Source organism: Vipera ursinii, assembly GCF_947247035.1.
Source record: "Vipera ursinii genome assembly, chromosome: 2".
Classification (NCBI taxonomy): Eukaryota; Metazoa; Chordata; class Lepidosauria; order Squamata; family Viperidae; genus Vipera; species Vipera ursinii.
This window is the reverse complement of record NC_139513.1, coordinates 61,610,300-61,634,895: the sequence shown is the minus strand read 5'-3', so window position 1 is coordinate 61,634,895 and position 24,596 is coordinate 61,610,300. Positions and strand designations below refer to the sequence as shown.

General features: G+C 36.0%; 1 protein-coding gene across 1 annotated transcript in view; it reads right to left on the bottom strand.

Annotated features, from left to right (window-relative positions):
* Positions 1-373: 373 nt before the first annotated feature.
* The window catches only part of NUP210 (nucleoporin 210), a 92,245-nt gene continuing 68,022 nt past the window's right edge, over positions 374-24,596 (bottom strand). Inside the window, exons 26-40 of the mRNA XM_083351701.1 lie at positions 23,512-23,592; positions 23,169-23,300; positions 22,407-22,565; positions 20,362-20,447; positions 19,205-19,379; positions 17,900-18,075; positions 15,971-16,185; positions 14,131-14,267; positions 9,926-10,043; positions 7,856-8,002; positions 6,410-6,657; positions 4,696-4,912; positions 4,032-4,127; positions 3,840-3,917; positions 374-2,617 (exon numbers count right to left, since the gene is read on the bottom strand). Of these exons, the coding sequence (XP_083207827.1) occupies positions 2,511-2,617; positions 3,840-3,917; positions 4,032-4,127; positions 4,696-4,912; positions 6,410-6,657; positions 7,856-8,002; positions 9,926-10,043; positions 14,131-14,267; positions 15,971-16,185; positions 17,900-18,075; positions 19,205-19,379; positions 20,362-20,447; positions 22,407-22,565; positions 23,169-23,300; positions 23,512-23,592 (2,172 nt within the window). The 3' untranslated portion in view covers positions 374-2,510. The remainder of the gene's footprint in view (positions 2,618-3,839; positions 3,918-4,031; positions 4,128-4,695; positions 4,913-6,409; positions 6,658-7,855; positions 8,003-9,925; positions 10,044-14,130; positions 14,268-15,970; positions 16,186-17,899; positions 18,076-19,204; positions 19,380-20,361; positions 20,448-22,406; positions 22,566-23,168; positions 23,301-23,511; positions 23,593-24,596) is intronic.

Below are 24,596 nucleotides of genomic sequence, written 5' to 3'. Positions count from 1 at the left end.
ACAATGACCCCAAACATACGTCAAAAAGCACCCAGAAATGGATGGCAAGAAAGCGCTGGAGAGTTCTGAAGTGGCCAGCAATGAGTCCAGATCTGAATCCCATTGAACACCTGTGGAGAGATCTTAAAATTGCTGTTGGGAAAAGGCGCCCTTCCAATAAGAGAGACCTGGAGCAATTTGCAAAGGAAGAGTGGTCCAAAATTCCGGGTGAGAGGTGTAAGAAGCTTATTGATGGTTATAGGAAGCGACTGATTTCAGTTATTTTTTCCAAAGGGTGTGCAACCAAATATTAAGTTAAGGGTGCCAATAATTTTGTCCGGCCCATTTTTGGAGTTTTGTTTGACATTATGTCCAATTTGCTTTTTTTCCTCCTTTTTTTGTTGTGTTCCAATACATACAAAGGGAATAAACCTGTGTATAGCAAAACATGTGTTCCTGCAATAGCAATTGTCTATCTACTGGAGGATGAAGGCCACTTCTGCAATTATAGTGGCAACCCAGGCTCACCTTGGTGGAAGGTTCTTACCAAGTGATGTGGATTGGCTTACACCATTTTGTAATATGCTCAGTTTATTGCTAGAAGGGTCTTTCACTTATACACATAATTCTGGGCGATAGATGACCAACTTTGTTGTCCTTTTGTGAACCTATGCAAGATTATTCCACAATATTTTTCAGAATCTTATGCTAAATAATGCAAAATTGGCATGATACCAGATGGTATTTAATAGCACAAATAAATATTTTTAGGGCATTCTCTTGGAACAGTTTCTCAGTTGTTATCATATAATTGGAATGTGACAGCTGTCTGGAATAGGGGTTCTTTCTACTTCACAGGCTGTGTGGAGTGGTGGTGTATTGGGGTTTGGGGTTTTTTTTAGGGGGGGTAATTCTAAAAAACCCCAAACCTTTGTAGAACATGGTTTAATAAGTCACTTTTTTGACTTGGCTTACACTGAATTTTGAAAATTGTTACTGCTGTAACTTTCAGCATCTGGATTTATCTTGTTGCAGCGAATGGATAAAAACACGCAAAAAGCAAACAGACTCTGAAAACAATAGTTGAGAAAAAAGGCATATAAAAATAAGGTTCATACTTTAGACTGCTGGCTTCCAAAAAGCAAATTTTGTCTGCATACCCTGTGTTCTGATTTAACATGTAATACAATTCCTATTGTTGAGTATAATTAGTTCCCTTAGCATTAATTGTACCTACTGTGTAGGTCATCAGGATATCTATACATGTGCTAAACTCCTTTCTTAAATGAGCAATAACTCTGATTTCAATAGAAAAGTAGCATTCACATTAACCCAGTAGTGCAAAGACAAAGTTCCTTGATCCAAGTTATGTTTAAAGGTAAAGGTAAAGGTTCCCCCGCACATGCGTGCTAGTCGTTTCCGACTCTAGGGGCCGGTGCTCATCTCCGTTTCAAAGCCGAAGAGCCAGCGCTTGTCCGAGGACGTCTCCGTGGTCATGTGGCCGGCATGACTAGATGCCAAAGGCGCACGGAACGCTGTTACCTTCCCACCATAGTGGTCCCTATTTTTCTACTTGCATTTTTATGTGCTTTCGAACTGCTAGGTTGGCAGAAGCTGGGACAAGTAACAGGCGCTCACTCTGTTACGCAGCATTCAGGATTCGACCCGCCAAACTGCCGACCTTCCGATCGACAAGCTCAGCGTCCTAACCCACTGAGCCACCGCGTCCCTACAAGTTATGTTTACAAGTCACCAATTGCATACAGAGAGTTTGCTGAGGTATTTAACACTTCTAAAAATATATATAATGCAGTGTTCTCTTTGTTAGGGTAACAATATATTTTTTTTAGAAAAAATGATTAAAATAACTTTTTTTTTAAAAAAAAATGCAGTTTGCTATAATAAAGGATGTCTTTAACAAAAGATTGTGCAGTATCACCTGATTGAAACTATTTATTAATAATTTTCTGAGAAATAAAGAAATCCTGTTTTTCATACACACACACACACACACACACACACACACTCCTTATCTAATAACCTAACTACCCTTTTGTTACATATCTAAATAGGTAACGTAGCTATTACAGCATAACTACTTTCTAATCAAGCAACTTCAAATGCTAAGAGTACTAAATAGTGCAAAAAATGTATCAGTGCAGAACATTTCATTCCTGAGCCTCAAAAATAAAATAATCTGAATTCAAACTAACACTGTTTTCCTTTTTCTTTTATGTTGGGGTTTATCCTTTCATTATGACTCTGATATCAAGCCTTCTTATAAAAATCATTATTTCCACAGGAAGCAAACAGAGGCCACGCAATTTGAAATCTGAGCTGAAATTAACTGACGCAGGTAAGCAAGCAGAATGGCTCAACACAGACAGAGTGAATTTTCTTCCCTTCAATGTTATCATGAATCTAAAGAAAATCTTTATAAACAAAGGCATTACAACCATGTGTGGTGTATATTTGTGCTTCAAATGTCCATATTATTTAAAATCAAAACAATTTTTTTGTCAAAAAGATTTTCATTGTGAAGAATATGGAGGACTCCATAATCTGTTTGGAGAACTGTTTTGTTGACTTGAAGATATAGGGCTGAAAGGAGATGTAGGAGTAACAGGAACTCCGGTATCTGTAAATAAGTAGAATGATGAGTATGTATCAAAAATGCTCTATGTAACTCTCTGTGAGATCTGGTTCAGAACAATTAAAATGGTAAACATATAGAAAAGCCGTGTCATTACAGTCCATGGATGAACACCCACCAAACTTTACACTAAATTGCAAACTACATTTGCTTTTAATTTGGAGAAAATGCAGATGTGGAAGGCCTGACCCAGAGCATATTTAGTATCTGAACTGGAACAATTTAATGACTTTGGGCTAAGAATTGTCCTCCACAAGGTGACCTTTGCACCCAAAGATCTGTTTGCAGTGAACAGCATTTATCAAGGAACAAAGGCTTATCTGGATTGGAATATCCACAGCTTTTACCCTTCCCAAAGTGAAGCAAAAAGATAGAGCTAGTTGTTCAAATGTGGGATTGATATTATCTGTTTAGGGTCTTCAGGTAACTAGAAGCAAGCAGTCGCTAATAAAGCATGGCAAAATGGGAGCCGTAGCTCTTGGTATACATGTATCTCTGTTGATATTTTGATATTATTCTCTCTTATTTCAGCATCCCACCAGAGATACACAAGGCCCTTAAAAGGTGGGTCTGTTCCCAGGCCTCTGGCTGGAGTGTTGGTGGAACCCCTGTTGCATTTTCTGATTGTTATAGTTGCTTTTTAATCTGGAGCAGTGTGTTTTGTTATTACAATAATAACTTAATAAAAATATAACAAAATAAATTTAAATAACAACAATAATAAGCAGTACATCTCTTTTTGAACCCATTATATGCTTGCTATCTTCACATGAGAAAGATTGAGGGCAATAGAAGAAGGGGACGACAGAGAATGAGGTGGCTGGATGGAGTCACTGAAGCAGTAGGCGTGAGCTTAAATGGACTCCAGAAGATGGTAGAGGACAGGAAGGCCTGGAGGAACATTGTCCATGGGGTCACAATGGGTCGGACATGACTTTGCAGCTAACAGCATCTTCACATGAAATCTTTATCATTTAGAAGTAGAGGGGATTTAGGTCCCCATTTGGTTCTCATTTGTTTTTCTCTTTTCCTTATACCAATTTAAGGTCACCTTCAACTCAGGTTACAGCTGCATATGATGATAATGCAGTTTCTTAAAATTAATTATCTTGTAAAGTACAATTATAGCATTTAGCTCCAACTTTATATGCAATATTATTAATTACCATGATCCTTAAGCACAAAGTTTAATGAATATCATGCTTACGTGGTCTTTGAGGACTTGTCTTTGTGATGAAAGCTGGATGCATTTGCTGTTCGTTCGGAGAGAAAAGAGTATAGTGCACTGAAATATACAATGGAACAAATATATAAGCTTGTTTCTATTTAAATTACCGCTAATTCTTTTTTTAAATTTTTTTTGAAAGTAAATGCTTCAAATTTCAGTGGATACTCTTACCTATGATCATAACAGCCATTCCAGCCAAAAGTGCAAAAGCCGTAAAAAATATAACTTGATAGGAATCAAGAAAGTGTTGGAATAAACTTGTATTATCTGAAGAATAAAAAAGAGAAAATGTTGATTTTAGTCTTCAATTTGTATTCTAGGGGCATTTTTTTGCTTTATTATTTTTTCTCATACATTTTTATCTAATCTGATTTAATCCAATCCAATCCAATCCAATCCAATCCAATCCAATCCTACATTTTCAAACAATGTTCAGAATTTGCCAATGAAAACTCAGTGCTATGAAAAATAATTGAAACTTTAGGAATTCTGAAACAGTAGACCAACATGTTGTAAAATCATTCGGTAATAATAGTAAAATTACAAATGTTAGCAAGTGGGTGTACCATAGTGGTTAAAGTGCTGGAGAGACTGGGGATCAGTTCACCTTCAGCCATGTTAGCTCACTGGCTGAGTTTGAATTAGTTACTCTTTCTTAATCTACATTATCTCACTGGATTTTTGTTGTGGGGAAGACATGAAGAAGAGAGTATAGCCTTGAGCCTCTTAGTACAAAGTGGAATATAACAAATGAAACATATAACTGCAGATAAAATAATCCAATTCTTAAAAAAATCTCAGAATACATCAATATTTTAGAGGAATAGGAACTTACATTTCATTGACAGAGTTTTGTCAGACACATAGGTAATTGTCACTGGGATAGTGGTAGATTGGTCCGTCATTTTGCTGGATATAGTAACTAAAGTATTTAAATTTGTTTTACTTGCAATTTCTGGGTCTGATAAAATCACAGTGTAGGTTACATAACTAGGTAAGCCATAGGATCTGTCTTTCTCAAAAACCACCACCACAGGTGAGCTGGATCTCACCTGTAAGATAAATATTTGATATCATTTACCAAAAGCATAGTTTCCCCCTCAATTTATAAATGACACACTATTTCACATATCTCATTTAATTTCTTATTTATTGGCAAATTGCACAATTTGCCTCAAATTTGATCATTTTAAATGGAGTTTTTCATTTTGGTTTCATGCCATTTTTCCCCTTTAATAAAAGTTCATTTTTAAATATTAATTGATCATTTACCTGGGATAGCTAAACTGCGAGTGACAGTTAACTAATTACACATATAAAGTGTGTCTTTTATTTTCAAAGCTTTTAAACAGAACTAAGAGTAAATCTGTTAGATGGTCTAGAACAGGCATGTCAAACTGCTGGCCTGCAGGCTGGATGCGTCACACCGAAACCACGCCCACCCCACTGCAGACAATGGGGAAAAAGTTGCGATATGTCACGCAATGTCATGTGACATCGCGAGTTTGACATGCCTGGTCTAGAATCAGCAAATCACATGAAATTAAAAGAGAAGGCAGATACTTTTTTTAAATTAATATAGAAAATGTATATCGGCAATCATCTTACATTTGAACTCTGGATGGTTAACAACAATCAACAAAAACAATCCAATAAAATCTCTGAACACCAAGTGGAAAGAATGAAAATAATCATAATACAATAACAGAGGCACCATATAATAGATTCAACACACAAACCACACTTATACTGAAATATTAAATAATGAGATGAAAGCCAGAAGACAAATTATTTAATGAATATTTTGATCTTATTTTAGTGGCATCTCTAGATGACTAGAATACATTCCAAAGAATTGGCAAATTTAGTTTTAATTTTTGTTCAAAGGCAGGCAATATGAATAAGTTATTACTTTTTAAAGTCTGGTTTCTATCCTTGGCCAAAATCCAATTCACTTTGAATTTTTCATCACAGATAAAATATTCATATGCTTTATTTAATCAATTTACTACCATTTATATCTCACTCACCCAGCTCTAGAGATTCTGACTCTAGAGCAGTGGTGGCGAACCAATGGCACGGGTGCCAGAAGTGGCACTCAGAGCCCTCCCTGTGTGCACCCGTGCCATGCCTTGGAGGTGGTGACTGTCCCTCTTCAACCAGCTGCCCCCATGGGTGTCCCTCCCCATGAGCGACATTGCGTTGACCACACCCATCTTGGCCACACCCACCCAATCTTCCATGACCACCACAGCCACACCCACCTGGCACCCAGTAATAAATAAGTGGGTTTTGGGTTGCAGTTTGGGCACTTGGTCTCTAAAAGGTTCGCCATCACTGCTCTAGAGACTACTAGGTGGTTAGTATTTAAATAAAAACTCATTAACAAACCAACAAACATATTGAAATACATAGGAAAAACACAAAAGGTTAAAAAGAATCCACTGTGTAGCTCCATATTCTTTTAAAGAGCCAGGTCTATGCTCTATTTTTAAATGATAACAGGTCAGCTTCACAAAAATTAAAAGAGAAATTGTGTTGAAACTTACTTCAAGATTTTCAAGAACTTCAGCAGCTCCAAAGATCTTCATGTCAGAACTTGTGTAATGATTAGTTAGGATAAATTCGGTCTGATTAGCATAGAATCCTGGATTAAATGGCACTTCAGTGCTAATTTGTTCTAAGGATTGGCTGCTTTGGAGAGAAGGTGTGATGGTGATGGCCGTTTTGCTCATGGTGAGTTGTTTTAGCTGCTTGTCCGCTAGTTTGAGCACTCTGATGGAACAAGTATATTGTCCTTATAAAAGAAGACCAATGTGAATGTTAACAGCTTTCTGCTCTTTCATTTTGTAGATTATTTTGTTGCTGAACTTCTTTCATATTAGTGTTAAGCATGGTCACTTAGAGGTAAGTGGCAATTTTTATGACAACTGGACAGCATCAGTAGGAAGGCACCACAAAAACAGTATTATATTTACAGTACAATTGCTAGATGACCCTATGCATTCACAGTGGCAAAAGGTGACAGACTACATTGACTTACGTACTTGCACCAGGATCAAGATACAATTACATAATGTCAATTTGATGATATATTTGTCACAATGTTGGCACCATTGTGGCTTCTTATGGCTCTGCTGCAGATAACAAATGGGACAATGTTCGTTCTTTTAAATTTCATTGAAAGATTTTTTTCAACATGCATTTTTAAAATTTATTTTAAGCAATATGGGACAAATGGATGTTTGTCAAGCGTCCTTATTAAGCTTGATACCAATTCCAATACTGCTTTGGGTTTACACGGTGGTTGTAGCCAATCAGCCTTATTATTAATAAACTGGTCTGGCATTTTTCTATCTTTATTTTTGCAGGCTGCTCATAATTGCTTTATTATTTACTATTTGAATTATTTTGCTCGTTCAACTAATGATCTTTTATTAACAGGAGAAATAACAAAAGATATGTATCAGGAATCCAAGACTGATTCTGAGATTCTCAACACATAAAGTCTACTTCCCTTACAGTATAATATAAACACTATAGCAATTTACTAACAAATAATCATTTACTTGGCTATGTATAGGAAAGTTGAAGCAATTTTGCTGGAAAGAATGCAAATTGTCCACAGAACTGAAATAGGTTTAACTCATCCTGGAGTTCTACTTGGAAAGGGCCAATTTCAATGCTAAATCTTTATTTTATGCAGAACTGAGAAATATTCAATTAAGTGGAAAACATTTTCAAGGCTTACAACCATTTAAAGATTTTTAATATACCATAGCAAATTGTTGCACTAGTTTGCAAGGTTTAAAAGATTTAGGCAAATTCCTGAAGGACAGCTCTATGAGTAAGCATTGCCCATTATACTCAACTGGAAACAAGCAATGCAGCAAACTCTGAATACTCTGTTTTTCTTCTCGTAAGATTCTCAATCCTATGACCACCATTAGAATTCATAGTTGTACTCTTACTACAGTTTTGTCCTTTTATCTTACCTAAAGCAGTATCAAACATGGTTTCAGCTGCAACAATTTCAGAAGCTTGGAAATCAAATACATTATTGTTGAAATTAAGCTGACAGTTGACCATAGACTGGGGTTTCATTTTTTCAATTACTTCATTTTGGGCACTTGAACATTCTCCTAAGAAAAATTGAACAATAGAATTGAGAAATCATATAGTTCCACAGAAAGTAGACACAGCACATATATTATCTAAATGTCACTTATAAAAGAAAAAGATCGGTATCCTAGATAAACAGCCTACTGGTATCCTTTTATTAAAACAACATGCAGTATTTCATGTTCAATCAGAATTCAAAAATTACATATATTATATGGCATTTTTATATATGGCCTTATTAATGTTATTTTATATCCTGCATTTTGATAGTGCCTAATGGCTAAAGGGACGCAGTGGCTCAGTGGGTTAGGACGCTGAGCTTGTCGATCAGATGGTCGGCAGTTTGGCGGGTTGAATCCTGAGTGACGCGTAACAGAGTGAGTGCCTGTTACTCGTCCCAGCTTCTGCCTACCTAGCAGCTCGAAAGCATGTAAAAATGCAAGTAGAAAAATAGGGACCACTACGGTGGGAAGGTAACAGCGTTCCGTGCGCCTTTGGCATCTAGTCATGCCTGCCACATGACCACGGAGACGTCCTCAGACAAGCACTGGCTCTTCGGCTTTGAAATGGAGATGACTTGGAAATGACTAGGACGCATGTGCGGGGGAACCTTTACCTTTTAATGGCTAATCAACAATAAACTATTGAAAAATTACAAAAAAAATCTATTCAAGAATAAGCTGTGGTAAGAAAAGTCATTTCAAGCAGTGATTTCAGAATTTTGCCGTTGATTAGAGCAATAAGACTTAAATAGACAAGCTTTATTCCTGTGTTCAAAGCATTTAATAAAACAACTTTTATAACAATATTTGTTGAGAATGAATTATGTATAAAGCATTTCCAAGTGATAGGTCATATTGAATGACATATAATCTCAGTTTATTTAAACTCTGGATAAAGACATAGTAATCAAGAAATTTGATCATTCTATGGAAGTCTCATTAAAGTGTTTTTCAAAGGTTGTCAAGAAGATAAATTGTGTCATTTATTATTGAATTGTAATGGGACATTAGTTCTCCTGAAAATATATTCAATAGCTCAGAAACTGCTGAGTGTTCTGCACTGTGCTGTTGAAATATACTTACTTATAAATCATTCCGTTTTTGTTATACCACAAAAGATATTATTTATGTCACAAACTGAAACATAATTTGAACATATCAAGGAAGAACTTAGACAGCGCATATACACTTAGACTTTATCTTTATCAAGCAGGCATGTTTAATCTATGGCCCTGGACAGCTACTAAGCAGTCACACAAGATCATGAACTTTTAACATTATTATGTGATTTATGTACAGTATCTATATTATTCATTTTATATGTGACCAGGATAACTCCTCTTCACTCAGTGATTCAGGCAAGCCAAAAGATTGTATACTTATGGTTTAAAGTATACATAATTGTCATTTTAATTATCTTCTCTACTATTCAGTAAGGGAAAGTGTTCAAGTAAGTAGAATTTCTGCCTACATAGGTAGCCAATTTACTGATTTGTTTAACTTATACCCATATTCTCAATATTTATTACATAGATTACAATCCTGTGATTTACCATGCATATTAAATTCAGTGGGGACTTCTGCACAATATTAGACTCTTTGTGGCAATGCGTTGAGCTACAATATACATGGCAGTTATGCCATATTAAGGCTGGAATAAACGTATGTTAACATTCATCTACAAAACATGTCCAGAAAAATATCATATAGACTTCTTATTTCTAGTTCTTCCATACATGTTGAAGTTCAACTTCCAAAATTTCCATCTTGCTGGAACTTCTAGAAGCTAAAATTCAACCCATATGAAGATAGTAGTTTGGCAAAGACTGTTCAAATGGGTATCCATAATTAAACATTAGCAGTTATGCTGAAACACATAAATAATAGAAGACTGGAGAAAAAAATTGGTTGTAAATGTAAGCTTAAGTTTAATAAGCATACCTTTCAAATTTTTACTTCTGTGTCCAATTTGAAGTAGAATTTTTGAAATATCCTGAATATTTGTTTTGGTTCCACTTACATGTGTTGCCACAATCCTTTGAGGCTCATTAATTAACACCTAAAGGGGAAAAAAGATTACACAATAATGACAATTGTTTGGATGGATCTAATTTTCTCTTGAGTTTAGAGATCGTAAAATCTGGCCACTTGGGTATTTTCTGAATTAGCCTGAATCTCACTTTAATCTCAGTAGTATATATAAATTTAAACATGCTTATTATTTAGTTTAAACCTTTGGAAAATTTTGAATCAGAAAAATCATGTTTATCTCATAATAAAACATCAACAACAAAAACCTCCACCACTACCCACCCACCCACCCACACACACACACACACACACACACAGGATTGCCTGGACAAGACCCTGCAGTTTTCTTGCCATGATTTTTATAAGTAGTTTGCCACTGTCTTCTCCCTAGGGCTGAAAGGGAGTCACTGGCACAAGGTCACCCAGCTGGCTTGTGCCTCATAGTCTCTTGATTTCTAGCCTGGTGCTTAACCACTGTAGGAAACTAACTGTATTTTATATAGTAAGTCATGCTCTTGACTTTTTAAACTATGTTGAAATAACTAAGGATAATAGTATAAACTAGTAGTTCTTAAACTCATTGACACAATTATCTCTTTTCCTGGTGTTGGATTGGATTACTTACTGTTTCAATTAGTCTCATCAACACCTCCCTTCTCAGACTGTTGTTTTACCCAAGCATTTCAGCACTGGCAGTCCCAAACTGAATTCTTCACTCACAAACAAGCAATTACAAATTGCTGTATTACCCCAAGGATATCCCTGGACCACCACCCCCCAACCGGCAAAACTATCCCTGTTTAAGAACCACTGGCATAAACATTAATTTATTACAATTTTCAATATTTCTTGCTCTATGGATGTGTTCAATATATCAACTCTTGTATCTATCTGTCCTAACACGTCTTTATCTCACACACAAAATGAGAAGAATTTAAAAGACATAATTACCATTGGATATGCGACTGTTATACAAGTAAACCTTGATTTACTACCAGAATTGAGCCCAAAATTTCCATTAGTAAGCAAGACAGTTGTTAAGAGAGATACACCCCATTGTACGACCTTTTTTGCCACAGTTGTTAAGTGATCACTGCACTTGTTAAACAAATACTGTAGGTTGTTAAACAAATCTGGCTTTCCTTATTGACTTTTGCTTGTCAGAAGATGTCTGGGAAGGTTATAAATAGTGATCACATGACCCTAGGATAGTGCAGCAGTTGCCACACATGTCTGATTTTTTTATCATGTGACCATCGGGATGCTGTAAGTATGAAAACCAGTCATAAGTCACTTTTTTCCCATGCCATTGTAATTTTGGTCATTAAATGAATGGTTATAAGTCAAGGAGTACATGTAATCTGTTCTCTATAGACCATAAACTTTATTTTTATTTAGGTTCCAATGAAGAAAAATTGTAATGAAATACATGGTTTTGTGTTCCATATGCATATTTTTGCATCATCATTGTACCAAATTTATTTATTTAATTTCACTTGGTATACAACTGATTATTGAAGTCTCTTAGTTTACAATAAAAACAAATTTACAATCAAAATGACTCATCCCTGAGTTGTGATCAATTTATAATAGTAGTCCAACCTTTTCAAACAATCTATATGTGGGTTCATATAGAAAGTGACACCTTAATAGGAACTGGAACCATTGCAAAGTTGTGTCCTAATTTCAAATCTGTCGGGCAACGTAGTGGTACCAAAACACAGTGAGAGAATAAAAAGAATCAGCATTTGTGATATTACCTAAAGTCTTTAATAAACTCATGGCTAAAATCAAAAGCCATGTTATACAGTAAGCCAGAGGTCAAATGTGCAGGGTATCGTTCTAAGCAACCTGGCCATGTCAGCATATTTCATATTAAAATTGATCTAACCAAACTACATAAGAGGAATTACTAGAGAGTTGATTATACATCAAGGATGGCATCTTAACTGCCCTGAATATAAAAGACTGTATCAACAAAGAATTCAAAGTGCTATAACAAATCCAGATTATTCTATGATAGATATCTGCTAGGAGTGAGCAGGGTATGAAATAACTTGAGCAGCCACTGCTCTTGTGTCATAAATGTAGAAAGTAATTTCTTCTTTCCTATGCATATTGCCACAGCATTGGCCTTCAAATAGGATTGTTGTTATTGTACTAGATTATTGTCAGGACTTTTTTCTGCTGTGCTCTTGCTGATTCATCTCCTACTGCTTAATATTGTGCAATAGGACTAGCTCTGAAGCAAGTAAAATAAGTTTAATGGTAATCATATCAATCACTCTAGTAAATTCTTTAATCCAGGTACCAACCAGGGCACTTACAGAATAACTGGTGGAACCAGTCCCAAACTCTTCCAAGGCCTTTTGGCTTCCAACTGGGTCCAATAAGCATTTCAAGTAGGTCATCCTAACTTGCCCACTACCCTGAAGAGGTGATGTGCATCTATTAATTCAATCTTAACTGGATGATGAGCCATTCATGAGAATGAGAAACCTCAGGTATCTCCACTCATAGAGAACCTAACCAATTAAAACAAAACAAATTGAATAATTTGGATAAATCCATATTTTTCCTGATTGCTATTTCAAATAAACCAACTTCAAACTGGATTATTAAATTCCTGGTGTAGATGGTCTCCAACAAAAATTATAGGAAAATTTAGTCAGGGATTTTGGTATGCTAATGAGTTAGCAATATATTTACAGAATTCCGAATCAACTCTAAGTCTAAGATGTAGATGCATACACTCAATATGAAACAATTATCTCACAGGAATTAAGATATTGTTCTTATGTATCACAGCTACATTTCCCCATTTGTGTCCTCCAGCCAGATTGCTTACCAAAAATTAGGCGGGAAGAAATGCAGGTTATCTATGATGCTGAACCTTTCCCATAGCCTAGAAGCTGATTAGGGTGCCTTCAACCTTTAATCTTTTGCTGTAATATCTTCTTACCTATATTAAAATTTCTATTTCTCAAAACCTGCATCGTTGCCACGCTAGATTCCATATAGCAGACTCTCCCTGTCTGTTCTCCATGCAGCAACATGAACTTTTAATAGATCAAAAGGACATCATTTTTCCACTCAATGAACATCAATATAGGAAACTTCTTAGGATCCCTTATCTTACCATTCTTTGTACACACTGTCCTGAAATGCCAACCAAGCTCTCTGAGTCCTACTTCCTGTTGGTCCAACTTTCACCAGGTGGCCAAAGTGTAGACTTAAACTTCTTGCCCAGCAATTTCTGGTTCCCACCCAACAGCATCTCTAGTCCTTGCACACATATTGAAATATTGCTATTAGGGTATTCAGCCCTTTGCTTCTTTTGGCTCCAAAGTGGTTCCTCCTTGAAGTGACACCTCCCTTGAGGTTGCAACCCAAGTCATCCTGCCTTAAGCAGCCTTCCTACAGAAGCAGCAAATAATAGCTGGCTACCAAACATTCCCAGGGAGGGCCCCTCAGTGGGTTCCAAACTGGCAAGCAATAAAGCCCCTGCTTCTCAAACTCCTGTTTAGTTCCACTGGCTTATTCTACGCAGATGAAGTGACCTATGTTTTGCTGTTTGATGTTTTAGGAGATGCTGATGCAGAAATCTGAAAGATCCATGCCATGAATCAAGTACATCCTCTGCAGAATTGTCAGGAATTGTTTGATCCATGAATATTTTGGCTTACTCTGCACAAACTGATGCAGCCTGTGATTCCACATTGGCTTTAGGTTGGTCCCAAATGAATATTAATGATCCATTCCTCTGACTTATTGCTCTGTCATGGTAGCAGCAAAAATCATTGGCAATCTATGATTAATGGGTCTTTTACAAATCATGAGGTTCCACGAGGAAGGATGATGTTTCTTCAAACAATTTGTTGCAATTCTATGATTATAAATGATACTTTCTTTTTTATTTTAGGAGCTACTGTATAAACTCTTTGGCATGAGCTTATACTCAATAATGAGTAATTTTAAGGGCTTTGCTGTAATAAAATAAAACACCTTACAGCAGTGGCATAAATGTTTCAGTTATAAGATAACATAAAAACTTTAAATATACAAACCTAAATAAAATAAAAGTATAATAATGACAAATTTCAGAAGTGACTTACCTCCCTATATGTCTTACACAATCCAGATAGGTCATAATATATTATAACATTTCCAGAGTTCCTTGCTACAGCTACTCCAGCTTTTGAATCAATCTGAAGAATACTGTTTGAAGAAGACCTCCATATTCCTGATAAACCTATGAAAAAGGTTATTTGTAAAAATAATCATACTGCAACTGCCAATCATAACAGACTTAATTATTCTCCACAAAAGTAATATCTATCATGGGTGTATCCAGGTTTTTAATGAGTAAACTTTTGTAATATATTCATTTTCTACTTTTATAAATTCAGTGGTAGCATTCTGAACATTGTCTTATAAAAATCACGTAGAATAGAGGCAATCTCCTCCCTACAGTGAAGTTGAAGCATTCACAGAATAGTACTTCAGGAGCTGTGTCATTCCTATTTATTTATTATTGTGCTATGGCCTATAAAAGAATTTTATCTCCTCTGCTAGAATTATCCAGTATCCTAGGAAAAGCACCTTCAATCCATTGTTGTATTCAGCCAGCATCTCAAATCTCTCGGGTTGAACAAAAGATGCTTTGCTCATAATGACTGTGGCATTACTTTTTATTTGAGAGACTGCTTCTTTCTGATTATGTCTGCCTATGTCCTGCAGAAAGGATACATAACAGGTCCCAACTATTAATGAGTTATATAATTATATCTGGCAAGAGCCATGAGAAATGTCTTTTCTCTCATGGCACCTACCCTCTGGAACATCATTCCCCCTCAGGTGAGATTGGCGCCCCTCTTTATCCCAAAATTCAGAAAGCCCTTAAAATAGGGCTATATCAGCAGGTTTGGCAACCTGAGGGAAGTGGAGAACTGGAGATGGCTACACTATAATAATATCAAGATGCTGTCTCCTAGTCTTGTTAATTAATGCTTTTATTTTTTTTTATAGTAAGTATTCATCCTTCTGAAAGCAGTATTTTTTTACATGGAAGCACTTTTCCTTCTGATAAGCTAAAACATTATTCCATATGTTTTAGAAGGTTCAAGTTTGTCCCTGTGTTGCTCAATCTGTGCTATTGCTGCTAGATTTTCAGGCTCAAGCTCAGAGGCCAGACAGCGAGATCCAATCATGTCCAATCCTTTATTTGCTTACACCTATTAGACAGATTTTTCCCCAGACTAAAGCTAAAACCTTCTAACTCAGGGATGTCAAACTGCCGGCCCGTGGGCTGGATGCGTCATGCTGAAACCACGCCCACCCCAGCTCCGGTAATGGGAAAAAAGTCATGACATGTTGTGACACGTCACGTGACGTGGCGAGTTTGACACCCCTGTCCTAACTTAATAACTCCTGAGAGATTGTAGGGTATGGCTTTTCTGAACCTCTTTCCATCTCATCCCCTCTAGTTTGGGACTACACACTCTCTTGATCCGGGTCTCCCTCTGGGAAAGCTCTTGAGTTGGCCAAATCCTCCCCCACTGCTGCTGCAAGTGCACATTCGATCACACAGACTGAGCAATGAGTGCATAGAATACCTTCCAAATAAGAAATCCAGTTGGGCAATGCTAAGTCTTGCTTCCATATATATTTTCATACCTGTGTATCAGTTCTTACACCAATTCTACAGAGGTTATTAAAACAAGGATCAGCAAAATATCCTTCGTATTCATAGGGATGCATTACCAAGTGCAAAAGCTATTCCCTATTTCTTTCACACACAAATTGTAACATATTAAATACAACTTTAACATATTTGTATATGTTATATATGATTATTTTGAATATGTGCCCTGCGTATAAACACAAAAAGTTTCCATGACAATTTAGTCTTTTTTACTCTCGGTTAATGCCAAGTATTATTCAAAATGGTCTTACCATCTTGGTTTACCAGTGAGGAGGTTAAACATATGACATCACCTACAATGATATCGGTGAGCTCAGGGGAGATGGCATGTTGGACAGGAAGAGGGACATAGTCTGCAATATTGTGCTCCGCATCCCAAACCTTAAGCAAACTTAGTCCAACATTCATTGTTTGAAGTACCAAAGTATCGTTTGAGGTCCCTTTCCCAACCTGTAAAAAATCATCTCTGTAAACAAAAACAATTTATTAAAATAAATAACGAAATAAGTTATTATTAATAGTCAAGAGGACAGAAGTGTGTGAAAGTTGTAGATACAAGACAATGAAAAGTTACATCACTTATACCTGTTCTAATGTGCTTTGGAAATGTTTTGCATTTGTTCCCAGTAGGCCAATTTTTAAGACAGTTTTTAATTCCAGTATGTACAGTGTTATACAGAAATTCAGCACACTATTACAGAATGTTTACTGTATATAAATATATACAGGTTTAAATATCAGTCATGTATTAATTGCTTGTTTGAGGCCACTTACACAGGTTGTTTGTCTAGGTCCACTTACAAATCACTGATATACTTGATCATATGTGTTTTTCTTGGAAGTACTATAAAACGAATGGGATTTATTCCAGCAAAATTAGTTTAATTACTATTAAAAGAAACTGGCATGAGTTTTAAATACACAATGCTGATGCATTACCCTGATTTACAGGATTAAGCAAATAATCTTGAAAAGATGCTTTGAAGCACATGGTAGTCTGAATATAACATTTGCCTATAACTCTTGAAAGTAGCAGTAGTTTTTCTGGCATCGTGCAGCTGCCGTCATGGTTGCCAAGTGCTCCAGGTCAGTGGTGGTGAACCTATGGCACGTGTGCCAGTGGCGGCACTCAGACCCCTCTCTGTGGGCATGCGCACCGTCGCCCCAGCCCTGCCTCCCCCTGTGGCCCCTTCCTCACCAACAGGCGCCCGGAGTAGAATCGCCCCTGAGTGTGGCCTGCGCAGAGCAGCACAGCCAAAGACATGGCAGCCGGGCAGCGGGGACAAGAGTTCGCCCTCATGCCCCATCACACACAGTTGATGCTGTGGGGCACAGGCAGAGGGTGTGGCTGCCATGGCGCTGCTGGGCCACCTGGGTGATCTGCGGTGGGCCATGGAGGGGGTGGGTGGCCCTGCGGGTGGGCGGGGCAGGCGAGGCAAAGGATAGAGTTGGTTTTTGGGCACTCGGTCTCTAAAAGGTTTGCCATCACTGTTCTAGGTAAACGTGAGGCTGCTTTAAACACTTTAATCACAAGTGCTATGTTCATGTCCTCATACTCCAAAGCACCTTTCTGAGAATAAATCTAAAGCTCTGTCTGGTATTAATAAACTGAAAATGTTTTCCACCAACCAACTATATTTTTCAGTTTCTTCATCCAACTCATGGATGTTGGCCATATGGTGATAGGACATTAGCATATATATCAATCTATTGATATGTATCACACACCTGACAATTGCCACAAAACAATCCAACTATCATCAGGTATCATAAATGATAGTCAGAATGTTCTTTTTCACTGTGCGTCAAAGAGGCTAAGTAATAGTCAATCTGAAATGCTTTAGTAATGTTCATTTCATTCATTTCATTTTATTAAATTCATATGCAGCCCTTCTCCCTGAGGACTCAGGGAGGCTCACAACAATAAAAATTAAAAAACATAGAGTAAAAAATTTAAAAGAGAATTAAACAATAAATGCAAAATTACAAGAAAATTTAACCCAGTAAAAAGCCGAATTTAAAATCATAGTCAGTCCAGGCCCGCTTGTTGGAACAACCATGTCTTCAGGTCACGGCGGAAGGACCGAAGGTCAGGGGCCATCTGCAGCTCCGGAGGCAACTCATTCACCTAATCTATGTTTCTAAACCATTTTATGATAATCAAATGCTGATCAAATTACCTGTTGACTGCAAAGTGAAGGATGGAATTTTGTGAGTGGAAAGTGTCCCCATAATTGTCATGGAAATGGACAGTCAAACTCAAAGTGATGCCCAAAGGTAATGCCAGTAAAGCTTCATGATTTTTTGTATGGAAAATTGGGTTCATGGATATTCTCAGGTAGGAAACAGGAGCTACCTACATGATACATTTGGTAAAAAATTGAAGGTGAAATCAGTTTTGCTATTGTTCAAAATATATGTAAGCAGTTATATTGTATATGATTATCTGGATTACTTTCCAACCTACTAATATGCATGCTTACTACATTGTTTGGGATTTTAACTATTTCTCTCAGAAGTATGAGCTGATTGAAGCCAGTCCAATTTTTCTGACTGATATTCAGCAACAAAAGGTATCTATCCCACCCTTTATTTAGAACCCAGGGCAAAAATGTATTTCCAACTTTTGGCAGGGTCCTACCACCAATGCAAATAATTATACTATTTGGTCCCTTTTTAATAACACAAGTGCCTGAGATAGCCACCTCAGACTATCCAACTACTTCATTAGTCCATATTTTAACAATTTAGAGATGGTTATTCAAGAAGCACTCATCAGTTTCTTCTACCGTTATCATCCCCAAACTCTAAAGAGAATAATGTCAGTGTTAATTGCACAAAATTCTAAAGTCAAGGGAGTTGCAAGTGTTTTATAAAAGGTCAAGTTTGCTTGAAGACCTGAAAGATCAGGCTAGGGACAGATTATGGAGAAAAATCTGTGTCTTTGGTTGCTAAGATTTAACATGAACTTTATGATGTATAATGAATGAATGAATCAATCAATCAATCAGCACCATGCAATTATATTTTCTAAACTCTTGTCATCACTACATTATATATTCTAAAACCTTAATTTTTTTATTTTATTTATTTTAATCCAATTTATATCCCGCCCTTCTCCGAAGACTCAGGGCGGCTTACAATTTAAGCACAAACCAATGTGCTTAGCAGTAGCCTTCATTCTATGTATATGCCTGCTTATTAGGGCTTTCACACACACCCCAAGCGGCATTATTACAAAGTCAGCTTATTGCCCCCAACAATCTGGGTCCTCATTTTACCTACCTCGGAAGGATGGAAGGCTGAGTCAACCTTTATATCAGAGAATAAAATGAAAACATTACTTTGTCATCCACTTTAAGTGATTCAAAGGTTTAATTATTTTCTTGAACTGGAGTAATGGAAAAAAAATAATTCTAAATATAGCCAAAAGCCTTGAGCAAGTTAGCATTCTATTCTCATTGAAAGGGACTGAAACATAGTACCTTGACAGCAACAACAAGGGTCTGGTTGATTCCAAATGATTCTTGGGAAATTATTTCTATTGTTGATAGTCCAATCTGAGAGTGAGAAGTAAGATGACCACTTTCATCAATTTCTACCACAGGAACATTGTCTTGAGTATCCAGTACATGATAAGTTAAAGAAGCAGCTCCATCCCTTGATTTTTAAATAAATAAATAAATAAATAAATAAATAAATAAATAAATAAATAAATAAGCAAATAAATAAATAAATAAATAAGCAAATAAGCAGGCTGTAGATCTCTGAAACTCAAATGCTAGAATTCAAAGAATAACAATACAAGATACATTCCTATTTCTTAGCAGATTGTCTTGTTCTTATATACCTCCAAAGCATTTTTTAAATCTAAGATGGATTTGGAATTTATTTATTCATTTAGTAGACATATTTCTGTGCTACAAGACTCAAATTTTGGGAACTTACCAAGCACAATTTAAAACACACACAGTACAAAATACATTTATTTATTTTGTACCAAGTCTCCTTGTAAGCTACTTTATCTGAGGGCCTTTCCCCATTTCCATCTAAACTTGATATTAACATGTCCTGGAAACATCTTTATTTTGCTACATATTAACAACATTGCCTTATTTTGTCCCCTATCCATGAATTCGGCCATCCTTATCTCTCTTGATTTTAAAGTTTCCCGTTAATCTAGAAGCAATCATCATTTTTATCATGAGATGTAATACTGGCTACCAGCTTTGCTGATTTAAAAAAAGATTGGATCAATTCATGGAAGTCAAGAGGATCAGTGCCTTGATGGCAGTATAACTGTCTCTGGAGAATTTGCTTGGAGACTAGTGGGCTTTCTTGTGCAGTTGATTGGCCACTGTGAAAACCCAGGGGTCCAATCCAGCAGAGTGCTTCTTATGTAACTTTGTCCAAGATAGGATATTCTGATGTTTGTGGCTGATCTCTGTTGGTGTAGTAGTCTAGTAAGCCCAAGGAGAGAACTTGAGGCCTACTGTAGACATGGACTACTCCTACTGCCTACTCCTGGACACATTTCTTTTGGCACCAGTCTGTTTTTCTTCCAGGCAGGAAGAACTGAGCAGAGCTACCAGGTACCGAGGCTTTTGTAACTAATCAGCAGCTGATTGGTTTGTTTACTTACCTGTTTGTTTGAACTTTAAAAAAGGAGTTTGTTGACATTAATATCTGCTCTACTTCTACTCCCAGAATAACTAGTTTCTCAAACACCTAAAAAAACAAAAATCAGATTAGTTATCATATAAATAGGTATTAATGTTATCTTCAAATACATAATAAAAGAATGGAATGCACTAAGGCATTTATTTTAAAATGAAACACACACACATACGTACATACACCTCTGCAGAGAGTTAATTCAGAATTACAAGGAACAAAATATATACTAGGTTTGCAGGAAAATATTTGTCCTAAACCATGATTAACCTCCCAAACTGACCATTTTTATACGTTACAAGGTTTAGTAAAATGTTTTTGGTTTTTCTTTCAAATGATGCCCAGGATTATTAGACAAGCAGTTCCCCATCTTTGGCAACAGGATGAAAAAATATTAGGCAAAGAAAAGAAAACAATATGTGTTCTTGTGCACTTCACCTATTTTTTAATGGTTATTCTGGGAAAATGTAGAAACACGCTAATGTTTAAGTGAATCGGTTGGTTTCATTACATTGTGTATACCTTAACACTTTATTTGAGCTAAATAATGAGATAACATTCAACACAATAAAAATGATGCTGCTTTGTCTTTATTTTAGATGTTACATAGGCATGAAAAGGCAACAATATGCAAGGTATACTTCCAAAATGAAACATCTGCATGGGGAACATCTATAGGTACTTGGGGAAGATTAAGCAGGAAGGGAAATAGCTAAATTGATGCCATAGTTCAAAAAGGTAATTACTAGGGAAAGATCTGTACCAGAAGTACAGGTTATTCTAGGACTGCCAGACAGTAGAGGGAAAACTGGGATAAGAATTGGATTAGTAACTGACTAAGATAAAAAGTGCATTCTTTAAAACAATTATATTTAAACTTTTGAACGTATTTAAGACCTCAAGCTATTCTGCTCGTTCCCCTCCACACCCCTTCCTAAAGTACCGGTAATTACTTCAAGAAACTTCAAGTTACTATGTATCCTCGGGAAGCCTTATTTCATCTAGATAACTCGCATGCACATGATTTAAAACTGTGATAATGTGCACTAATTGTTCAGTTGATAGAAATCATTCAGAATATATTTAATCTTTATAGCCAACTTTAATTATTCAACTTCTTTAGCTCTCAGAAAATGCCATTCATTTATTTTAGGGTAATCCTAAACACAATTGCTTCAAATTAGATTCAGTGAAATCAGTAAAGTTACATTACAGTAAGTGTGCTAAATATAATTTGACTGCTTTCTTAATAGAGCTCACAATAGATAGTTTGTTTTAAAATTGGAAAGTTATTGCCAGTCTTATTGCATTAACTGTGAATATCTGAAACATATGAATTTTGCAGCAATCCTGATACAGAATGATTAAACTCTTCTCTGTGTCTACCCTATATCAAAAGAAACTAAAATTCAGTATCAAAAGAAGTAAATTTTGAAATTTGCAGAGTATTCAATTTTTAAAATTGCATTTTTTATTTAAATTTATTTGTATTTCCTCTAATCTGAGACAAAGTCAAGGCAGGGCAGCTAACTCATCTCTAGATGTATATTGCTCTTCTGGCTTTTGATATTAGATTACATATACTTCTCAGTTTATCACTGAAACAAATCAAAAAGTTTCAGATGCTCATGACCAATACAGGTAGTCCTCAATTTATATCCATTCTTTAAGTGACCACTAAACAGCACCGAAAAATTAACTTAGCATCATTTTTCACACGACAATTACAGCATCCCCAAGGTCACATGATCAAAATTCAGGAGCTTGGCAAAAGGGATATATTTATTGACAGCTGCACTGTCCTGTGGTTATGTGATCACCAATTGTGACTTTCCCAGTCAGCTTCCAACAAGCAAAGTCTATGGGGGAAGCTTAATAATTGCATGATTAACTTATCAACTGCATTTGCTTAACTTCTGTGGCAAACAAAAACCATCTGTTTTTCATACTAATTTTAGCAACTTTCCATAAAGGGCTAAGAATGTTTAAACCAGAAGATCGCCAACATATTACCTGTATTTGAATTTCATCTGTCAGTTCTTTTGCCATGTGAGAGAACTGTCCAGCTGAAGGATCAAGGACTTTCACAACAACTTTCAATCCCGTTTTTCCTTTCACTTTCCCGTAAACATTCACTGCAAAATTATTTTCCACTGAAAGCTGAAGGGAAGCCTGAAAGAACAAAAGTGTTGATTTAGGTCGGGTGGAATTCCATTCGGTATCTCAGGGCTGGTAATCTACCTTTCTGTTAAAAAAAAGTCTTCCAATGTTCTGAGTTCTTATAAAAGGTTTATTAGAAACCACTCTTGGTTCATATAGTGTGGTGGGATGGAGGGTTTGTTGTCACTGTGTGTTGGGGGGAGAGAGCATGGGGGGGAGGCTCAGCTAATCTCAATGTACACATGTTGTACTTTGACAATAAAGGTTTATTATTATTATACTTCTAGAATGCACATAGAAATCAACCCAAGAATCACAGAACTGAAAGTAGTTTCTTGCTAATGCAGGAAAATCCTTATTACAGCAACTTTTAGGGTTAGATCCAGAGGTAGTTACATTATTTCCAAATTTCTCCTTTCTGTTATAATTTAGTGGGGGGCAGTTTCAATACCTTGAGAAGCCAAGGCGGAGAAGATTGTTTTATATCAAAGCAGATACAATGTTTTATACATCCACTGCTGAAGAAGACAACTTTTCCCCAAAATCACATTCTATGAAACATTAATTCCAGCAAAGTTGTAAAAAATTAAATCATAATATAGAATTAGCATTTACCTCACTGAATCTTGACTTGACATCCAAGATATCTCTTGTAGTGACAGACCAATAAAACCTTAAGCCTGGCACTGCATTTCCAAATGAAAAAGGGGTCTGATTGGTAGCAATGCCCATCACGTATACTGGCATCTGGAAAAAAAGAAAAGAAACGAAGACTAACTTAAAGAAAGCTTTTCTCCTTTTCAAGGAATATGACATTTTTTTTTAAAAAGAAAAGATTCAGATTAGGTGAGTATTAAAGTGGTTCAATGAGGACCAATTGTATTTGACTATTGCAGCAGCAGAAATAATGTCATACCGAAATCATGTCATACTGAAATCATGTTATACTTTGATTTACCTGAGTTCCAGTTTTCATTCGGGTAATAGGTGCATGGATTCTGACAGCTTCAAGCTGAATTACCTCAACTTCAACTTTATCCTAATGGGAACATCAGAAATTATACCAATTGAATTAATTGTGCTGTAGGTGTGCATATTCCTTCATATTTGTTCACATTCACCATCTGAACTGAACATTAGAAACTGCAGTAATTATTTATTAAAAGCCACTCCAGCTAGTTCTACATTGTCAATACATGGCACTCAAGGTGCCCCACAAAACAATTCAAAATTATAAAAATTGAATGTGTGGGACAACAGATCAGATCAACCAATCTACTAATCAATAACATAAAAAAATATATAAATCAAATAACACAAAGAAATAAAGAGAACAACCAAGATAATCAAATAATTTATTCTAAGCTATAGAGATGCCTGATATAAGTAAATGCCATTTTTTTCCTCTGGGATCTTGGGAATTATAATTTCCTTTTGAAATTAAACTATTGTGTATTGTTAATCTAAAGGATGGAGTTTGATTAGATGGAATTAGCAGTTTCAGTCTAACTTTTAATTTTTTATAGCTCATTTCTGCACTGAATTAGAAAAATAGTAAAAGACTTAAAGCCTAAGTGAGTTACAACACATAATGAATAAAATTTCAGATAGGATATATAAATCAGGACACTATAAATACTCAATGACAGATCAAAGCCATGTCAAGGTGTGAAATCTTTGCTCATTAAAAATCTAGCCAAGTAAAGCAATACATAAATAGAAGAGGATTTATTTGAAAAGTATATTTAAAAATGGGTAACAGATTCATGAACACAGGATTATTTAGTTTTCCATTTGTATTTAGTAGCAATGATAGTAAACAATATTTATGGGACAAAACAAGTACAGATAGATAATACATGACTGAAGATAGATCTTTGTTATGTGTGTGAGAGAGAGAAAGAGAGAGAGAGATGGATTAAATTTTATTAAGGTCATGGATTTATTTATCCACACTCTTCATTTTGGGAAGGGAATAAATATTGACACAAGCCAGGATGAAATGAGTAAAGAATGCAACTCACTAAGCATCCTTTTCATGAA